An 8,698-nucleotide genomic window follows, 5' to 3' on the forward strand; every position below is an offset into this window, starting at 1 on the left:
TCACCTCCGGGGCAGGCGGGGATCGAACGCAGGCTGAAGTGGCTTTAGCTTCTTAGTGCTGTGCTTTAACCTACTGCACCACCAGGGAGGGCCACTTCTGTAATTTTTTAAGGTCACTGTTTGTGATTTAGGGGAGCAGGTGGCAGCTCTCCACCGGGGGTGTTACCACACTAACGTGTCCACTGTTAACATCTACAGAGCAGACACTTCAGGTCAGGTGGGTGTCATGGAGAGTCTGGTTTTCTCTTACTCAATATTTGCTACATTTTAGAAATATTCCATAATAAACCTTTTTTAACTTCAAAATAGCAAAAAGAACATTTCATTTAAAATAAAAGCCATGTAGTCTTAAGAAACATCAACTTATCTCACATATTTGTCTCATCTTCAGAGAAAGGAGGCAGATTTACTTGTTAGGTTTAGGACTTTCCTGTAAAGGAGATATATTTCTCTCTTTTTTAAGGATGACTAATTATATAGATATAGATACACACATATATAGTTACGTCACCATCACCCTTCATTTTTGTACAATGTGCGGTCTCCCCGTGAAATTCCCACCATTCCCCTGAGCACCATCACCGTAGTCCCTGGTGCTCATCCCACCTCTGCCTCACGCTTCTCCATCCTCCTCCCGTACAGAATGTCTCTGCTTTACTGTTGCTGGATGATTTTGATTTTTACTTTATTAAGTTACATGTTTCCTGATTCCTTACTTGGTTCTGTATTTCTCGTATAAGTGAGCCTGTTGAATTTTTTTTTTTCCTTTCTGGCTTATTTCATTGGGCATAATCCCTTCCGGTTCCATCCATGTTTATTTCAATGGCAGGCGTTTGCCATTTTTGATAGGTGAGTAATGTCCCATATGTAAACAAACCACATCGTTTGATCCGGTCATCAGTTCTGGGGCTTGGGGTTGCTTCCATAGCCTACCTATGGCACTCTGTCTGCAATAAGCATAGGGGTCAGGTGTCCTTTACAATTACTGTTCTTGTGTCCGTTGGGCAGATATTGGAGTGAATTGCTACATCAAATGGAAACTCCATTTCTAGTAGTTTGAGAAACCTCCAAACAATGGACAATAGAGATTGGACCAGTTTGCATTCCCACGAACAAACGTGGAGAGATTTAAAGGAGTAATAGTTCTTGATTTCACCTTCAAGTCCCATCTTTTTTGAGTGCTACTTAAACCTATCTTTTTTTTTTTTAAGATTTATTTATGCATACAAGGGCAGGAGTAAAGGCCAGAAGTGCGGGGGTGAGAGGATTCACCAGAGACAGTGGGGAGCAGAACAGGCAGTGTGACTGAAATACACTGCCGAGGGGAGAGGCAGGCAGGTCAGGAGAATTCTGCAATGCCATGTGGGTCAGCTCCCTGGCCAGGGATCAATCTCATGATGTGGCATCTATAAATAGCCTCATAGTACTGTGCTTGAACGGCCTTGGAACAACAGAGAGACCCAAACTGACTATCTTCCAACTGAGAATGACTGCTTTTCTGTTCATGATTTTTCCCTCCCTGCTCTGGGCCTCCTTCCTGCTATGACCCCACCCCCACCACACACACCTCCTCAGCTGCAGGTCCCTGTGTCCAACCCCCCTGGGGTTCTCTCTTAGGTCCCTGAGGCCCCGGCCTTCCCTGGGGGTTCCCTGTGGTTCCATGGTGACACAGGCTGTGAAGGGACAGAGGGCAGAGAGACATAGAGGGAGCAGAGGGACAGGCCCGGCGCTTCCTGCCTGCCTGGGGGCCCAATCTCCCCAACCCCCACATTCCCCCTCCCCCCAGGAGCTCCTCCAGGCTGACCAGAGCCGCCTGCTCACTCTGACCTGCTTCTCCCAGGGGAGCACAGGCCGAGGCCTTGGAGAACACTCAGTTCTCACCTGGGGCCTTCTCACCCGGAAGCCCCGAAGCTGACTGCAGAAGCCCCTCCCACATTGGGGACCCGTCATGTGGTGTCCCTACTTGGTCAGTGCCTCTCATATCTAGACCCTGGGGTCAGGTGCCCTGTGTCTGAGCAGGGCCTACTCTGGAGCCTGAGGGCCTGAGCCCCACTAGGTCAGGGGCCTCCCAGACCCACCTGCTCCTGGCTCCCTGGCCTGTCCTCATGGCCTGACAGCAGCCCTGAGCTTTCTGTGTCCTCAGTGGCCATCTCTGTGCAGAACCAAATCCTCCTCAACGAGAAACTAAACAGAGATGCAGTGATACTTCACCAATTGTGAGTCAGCACAGGCAAAGAACTTGGTTGACAAGGCCATGCTCGCTGGTCCTCAAGTGCTCAGAAACTGCCCTTTAGGCTGGTCTCAGCCCCCCAGCAGGGACCGGAGACTTCTTGTTGTGGATTCTTGATGCCTCAAGGACTTTCCCTGACCTGATAGAGAAGCAGCCTCAAGTCCTGAGCTCTGGGCCTGTGTTGAAATTTAGCTCCTGGGTGCTCATCTCTGGGTGCCCCCGACACCTGAGGGAGTCTCCCTGTTTGAGTCTCAGCTGAGCACCTGCAGCCTCCATGGTGGGGCCAGGACCCCTGAGCTGACCAGCTGGGTTCAGTGACCCAGAAGTTGCAGCTGGTGGGTGTCTGGGAGCCAGACTGCTGCCCTCTCCCAGGCCTGTCCAGGGCTAAGGCACAGGCCTAGACATGCTTGAGGACCCCTGACCATCCTAGATCCTAAGATGACAGCTGGAGGGAGGCCTCAGGTCCTCTAGGCCCCGAGGCCTGGGTGGGAGCAGGACTCCTAGGATATTAAAAGGCGCCCAGAGCAGGTGGCCACACTCCGCTCCCGCTCACCACCATGGCCTTCCTCTGGCTGCTCTCCTGCACCATCCTCATCGGGGTCGGGGCCGCCTTTGGTGAGTGTTGGGTCTGAGGGACCAGCCAGGTCTGGAAGGAGACTGGGGAGTAGCCCTGATCTCCCAGGGGGCTCAGCCTGGTTATCACTAGGGACTATCTCAGTGTGGGAGTCTCCTGGATGCCAGGGGAGAGAGCTGAGTCCCCTTTCCTGCACACTTGGGCTTCAGGACCTGATACCAACCTGAGTTTTTAGGCGAGAGGGGCCTTCTAGGGCTTTCTGAGCCCTCAGCCCTCTGCCAGGCCTGAGGAAGGAGCATCTGGGCTCCTCAGAGAACAGAGGCCCCAGACGTGGCTCCCGTGGGACTGTGGGCACAGAGGCCATGAGGGGTGTCAGTGCCAGGACCTGCTCCGGGCTTTGCATTTTGTCAATATAAACATAATCATACAATCCAAGTATCTTACCCCAATAATACATCCAACTATCTTTGTGAGGATTTAGCAAAATCACCTTTCCCTATTTTCCCTGTTTTCTGTAGGACGGTCATACTCTGTCAGGATGAGTGGGTTGATGTCCCATGCATTTGGGGTTCTCTGATTTACACCCACCTCCTGTCCACACCACGCCCTTTGGCTTATTGCCTGTGAGGGTGGCGTGTTTCCTCCCATTTCTTGGGGAAATGAGACTGGGAGAGTTGTCGGGGCTGAGGACCCTGCAGGGGTACGGGGGGACAGAGGGCAAAGAAGCCTGATTCCTCATCTATTTCTACTCCTCTGGGCAGGGGGACCCTGGTGGTGCCAACTGTCCCTCTGTATTCCTGGAGCGGTGACTGGGGACATCAATGTGTTTTTGTGGGGTTCTCCAACCAGGGCTTGGTGTGCCTGGGAATGGCTCCTGAGTAATGGAGTGTGGAAGTGGGTGCTGTGATACTGAGCTAGAAACAGGAGCTCTATAGACTGGCTGGGACCTCACCCTCTCTCCACCCACCTTTCCCCTCCAGGCTGTGGGGTCCCGGCCATTCCCCCAGTTGTGGGTGGCATACAGAGGATCGTCAATGGGAAAGTCGCTGTCCCTGGCTCCTGGCCCTGGCAGGTGGCTCTGCAGGTGAGGGGAGTCTGCACAGAGTGGGGTGGCCTGCGGTTGGGTCCATGGAGGAGGCAATGGCTGGGGTGTGGCTGTGACCTGCCAGCACTGACTCCCCTCTTCTTTCAGGACCACACAGGCTTCCACATATGTGGGGGCTCCCTGATCAACGAGTCCTGGGTGGTCACTGCCGCCCACTGTAGAGTCCGGTGAGGCCCAGGGAAGGTTCAGATGTGGGGGGCTGGAGGGATAGGCTCATTCTCCTTCCTCATCCCACCTGCCTCCTCTAGCACATATCACACAGTTGTTGCTGGAATATTTAACTTGAAAACAAAGAGGAAAAAGAATGTCCAGGAGCTGAGGATTGCTCAGGTACCCAGGCTGGGGTTGGGCAGGGGGTAAGAGAGACGGGGGTGCAGATGGGCTCACATTCTCCCCGGGGCTCCCCTGGTCTGTCCTGTCATTGGCACCAGAAAGGTGTTTGTCTCCTGACACCTGCAGATCCTTGATGGATCCCAGGCCTCACACTACCCCCCACCTCACCACAGGTGTTTGATCACCCCAGTTTTGACATGTATGCCATCAATAATGACATCGCCCTGCTGAAGCTGGCCACGCCCGCCCGCTTCTCCAAGGTCGTGTCCCCCGTGTGCCTGCCCAGGGCTCAGGACAACTTCCCTGCCGGGTCCCTGTGTGTCACCACGGGCTGGGGAAGGAATGATTACTACGGTGAGTGACCTTGGCCTTGTCACCCAGGAGATGGGTCTGGTCTGTGTGTCCAGTAGGCAGGGCCCATATAGCTCTGCTTTGTCATTTTATGGAAACAGAGCCATAAATGTTTCTGCTATTTTATTCAAAACCCAACAACTATAAACATGCCCAATGATGGACATGAGGTCAACGATGGTCTTGAATGTTCAAGTTCTGTAGATGCAGCTCAGTCCCAACAGGCCCTGAAACTCCCTCCTGCAGCTGTCCACAGAGATCCCCACCTTGTGGAAGTCCCTCAGGCCTCAGAGATTAGTTTGTGGCTTCCTTACAGACCTAGGTAGGATTCAGGTATCCAGACATATCTAGGGTGTGGTCAGGACCTGAATATCCAGCCTGGCGTCCACTCACCAGGACTAGTTCAGCCTGATGGTCTCCTCTAGCATCCTGCTTTCCTCTGCCCAAGCCAGGGCTACCTGGCTGTTCCTTCCCATAACAGGATGGGCAGGCAGGACTTTAACACCAGCTGTGTCTGCAGCAAATTTGGCAAATTTGGCACTAAGTGAAATCAGAAGGAGGGTACCACTGAGATTTCTAAGATTTAAGGGGGCACATAACTTGGATTCAGGCACCCTGAAAATATTGATGCCAGAGAGGACCAGGGAGGGCAGCATCCTTGGGGTCTTGTCCTCTCCTCCCAGGACAGGCAGCAGGCTGAGGGTTCTCATACCATCCTGGCCTCTCTGTTATCCAGGCCAAGCCTCCAACAAGCTGCAGCAGGCCACCCTGCCCCTCCTGTCCAACGCTGAGTGCATGAAGTCCTGGGGCGCTGACGTCACTGATGTCATGGTCTGTGCAGGGGGCAATGGCATTGCAGCCTGCAAGGTAGGGCCTGCTCTGCGCTGCCCCCTGGTGGTCTGTCTTGCCATAGGCTGAGGCAGCCACTTCTGGTCCCCTGGTTCACCTGCCCTCCCCCTGCGCCCTGTCCAAAGAAGCCAGGACCAGCTCCAGCAGATGTCATGGGGTGGGGGTGGGGGGGCGCCAGCCTGACTTGAGGTGCTTCCCAACGGGGTTTTCTTTCATTGGGACCCCCGTGCTGTATGTTCCCAGCACTTTTTGCAGTTGATCCCACACGCCTCTGGCACAGGTGGTGGGGCTGTCTGCCACTTGCTCAGATGAAAGTTTCTAGCACTCCACCCCTGTTCCTAATTTTGCCTTGGGTATTGCTTTGACAAGTCAGATGGGCACACAAAATGGTCCTCACCTCCTTGCAAACATGCAGACAAGTCTTTCTCCCATAGGGTGACTCTGGCGGCCCCCTGGTCTGCCAGAAGGACAGAGCCTGGACCCTGGTGGGCGTCATGTCCTGGGGAAATGAGACCTGCTCCGCCACCATGCCCAGTGTGTCTGCCCGTGTCACCAAGTTCATGCCCTGGATTGAGGAGACCATGGCCAACAACTGAGCCTAGATCCTCCACCTCAACCCCAGTGTCCCCAATAAAGCCTCTATACTGACCCTGACTGTGTGTCTGTGACTGGGGCGGTGGCTGCAGTGCCCCTGCCCCCCACCAGAGGGCGGCGTGCCCCTCCCTTTCCAGCTCAGAGCCCAGAGCCCCTGTTTGTCAGGAGCTGAGGCCTTTGGGTCTGGGCCTCCCTGCTCAGGGGCCCCTGGGGGAGAGTCCAGGACACCTGCTGCAGCCTCACTTCTCAGCCTGGTTTCTGCTTCTTTGACTTTGATTAAGCCTAAGTTGCTTTGTAGAAGGCAGTGTTCTCCAGCCCAGGCCATGAGTTCTCCCAGCAGGCTCATCCCTCCCCACATGCTCCAGGCACCCCTCTCTGCCCTGAGCCCCTGCAGCCCCACCCCCACCCGTGCAGTCCCCTCCCTTCTGGGCCTCTGACCCAGCCCTGGCCCTCACCCTGACTGAGCAGGGATACCACTCCGCGCCCACCACCAGTGCCCGTCACCATCTGGGCTGTGTCTCTGGGGGGCAGCTGTTGAGCCCGGGGCTCCCTCAGACTCGGGGTCAGTCCCCTGGCTGCAGGGGCGCTGGGGTCCCACCCCCGGGGGCCTCTGGGCCCTGACGCTCCTGCCGAGGGGAGAGCGAGAGGCCTGACGCCGGGTCATCACTCCTAGTCTGTGTGCGGCGGGAGCTCAACTCCGGTGTTTCCCACTGGGAGACGCCCCACAGCCCGTCTCGGGGCGCCTGGGTGGGGCTATGGGGGAGGCTCACCTGTCGCCCTCCACAGTCCCTGTAAGTGAAGAACCTGAGCCACTTGCCTGTCATCCTCAAGATGTCTGATTTTTTTTTTCTTTTTATTTGTTTCACAATCGTTTTAAACTCCTGGATAAAAGCAACGGTCTCTATCCTGGCAGTATCATCCCCGATGAAGCTGAATTCTGCTCATGTGACAGATAGAAGCTGTCTGTCTGGCTCTGGGTCTTTTGTCTGTGGTCTCATGGCCTCAGAGCTTCCTCCCTGTTTGCACTGACCAAATGTCCATCCGCAGAATCAGTCATTCCATAAATTCCCCTGGTTTGTTTGAGTAGAAAGAATGTCCAGCCCACACTTTGAGTGTGAGTGGACCCTCATAAGTGGTATTTTTGTGTCTAGACCTTTTCAGCAGACCCAGGCTAGAACTATGTAAAGATAAATGTTTAGAACACAAATCTCAATAGTTGGTAGTGACATAGGTAACTGCCCATAGGTAACTCTGCCAGGTTTTCAGTGCTCCACCGGGCATCCTCATGGTGGGCCTCCCTGGTGTTGCAATCGGAAAGTTGCAACACCGTGAATAGTTGCAACACTGTGAAGCTGTCATCAGCCCCTGCAGCACAAATTCAATCCCCAACCCTGGAGCTGACCCCCATGGCATGGCAGACTCTCCTGTCTCACCTGCTGCTCCCCTCAGCAGTGTATTTCAATCAGTCTGGCTGTTCTGCTCCCTGCTCTGTCTCCTCTCATTCCCCTGCACCTCTGGCCTGTACTCCAGTTCCTGATACAGAAAAAAATATTTTTTAACAAACGTTTTTTTCAAAATTGATTTCTTTATGCATGTTGAACTGGGGTATAAGCCAGAGGTGCAGGATGGTGAGAGGATTCATCAGTGTCAGAGTGGGGAGCAGAACAGGCCGACCTATGAAGTACACTGCTGAGGGGAGCAGCGGGCGGGTCAGGAGAGGTCTGCCGCGCGCTGTGGGTCATCTCCGGGGGTGGGGATCAAACTCGCACTGAAGCGGCTGCAGCTAGCTTGCAGTGCTGTGTCCTTACCCTGCATTCTTGCGCCACCAGAGAGGGCCCCAGAAAAAAATATTTTTTTCAAAAACAGAATCCTCACTCTGTAAACTGAGAATGGTTAATCTGCAATATCCTGTAATAATATCCTGTAATAACATATTTCCTTTATCCTCTACTATACAAACAGTTGCAGAGTAACACCAACATCATCACGCCCATATCACTAATGAAAGCAGGCAAAATTATTTTGCCCTGCCCATTTTTAATTTTTCTTAGCCTCTGCGTAGCACCCTGACATGTGTCTCCCTTGCTTCCTCCCCGCATCTCGCTACTTCTTCATCTTGTGTGCTGCGGTCAGCCCGGCTCTGGAGTCCGTGTCTCTGGCCTGTGGGAAGCCTGACTCCTCCTCTGTGGGCTCTCAGGAGAGGTCCGGGGTCCTGTCATTGCTGACCACTGATAGCACCCCCGTGAAGGAAAATACTGAAGAGCTTTTCTCAGATACTGGTCAGTTCGAATCCTGCCGCGTTTGCTGATAGTTTTAGTTCTCCACCCTTACCACACCCCTGATTTGCAAATATCTCTTTGGCCGTCTTAAACCTCCCTCCAAGGTATCTGCTACTGCCCAGAGGCTCTAAATGCTGCTGCTCCTCTGAGGCTTCGCATGTGCTGTCCCCCAGCTCTGAGGGGCGTCCCTGCCAGGGGAGGTCGCTCGCACTGTGGCCCTGACCTCAACCTGCTGTGCCGTCCTGTCACGGAAACGTCCTACCCTTTGTCCTTCATAGTTTCACCATTACGAGACGTCTGCTCTTGGGGACATGGTTCACAGCGCTGTGCATCCTCAGGGCTGTGGCGTCAGCCTCTGCGCTGCACCCAACCCCCCCACCCCC

At 54.1% G+C, this 8,698-nt stretch overlaps 1 protein-coding gene across 1 annotated transcript; it reads left to right on the forward strand.

The window, feature by feature from the left end:
- The first annotated feature begins 2,787 nt into the window (after positions 1 to 2,787).
- Positions 2,788 to 6,038, forward strand: LOC101633434 (chymotrypsinogen 2-like). Its single transcript, XM_004690375.1, has 7 exons — positions 2,788 to 2,845; positions 3,785 to 3,888; positions 3,997 to 4,076; positions 4,158 to 4,239; positions 4,416 to 4,596; positions 5,336 to 5,460; positions 5,877 to 6,038. The coding sequence occupies exons 1-7, from the start codon at positions 2,788 to 2,790 to the stop codon at positions 6,036 to 6,038; spliced, it is 792 nt and encodes a 263-aa protein (XP_004690432.1).
- The last annotated feature ends 2,660 nt before the right edge of the window (positions 6,039 to 8,698 follow it).

The sequence above is a fragment of the Condylura cristata genome, unplaced genomic scaffold (genome assembly GCF_000260355.1).
Source record: "Condylura cristata isolate star-nosed mole 26May11 unplaced genomic scaffold, ConCri1.0 scaffold00028, whole genome shotgun sequence".
In the NCBI taxonomy this organism is placed as follows: domain Eukaryota; kingdom Metazoa; phylum Chordata; class Mammalia; order Eulipotyphla; family Talpidae; genus Condylura; species Condylura cristata.

Bases quoted from the DNA above. Each gene is read 5' to 3' on its own strand.
- LOC101633434 (XM_004690375.1), top strand. From the start codon at position 2,788: ATGGCCTTCCTCTGGCTGCTCTCCTGCACCATCCTCATCGGGGTCGGG. The intron at 3,889-3,996 runs GTGAGGGGAGTC...CTCTTCTTTCAG, and splicing joins CCTGGCAGGTGGCTCTGCAG to GACCACACAGGCTTCCACAT. The intron at 5,461-5,876 runs GTAGGGCCTGCT...TTTCTCCCATAG, and splicing joins ATGGCATTGCAGCCTGCAAG to GGTGACTCTGGCGGCCCCCT.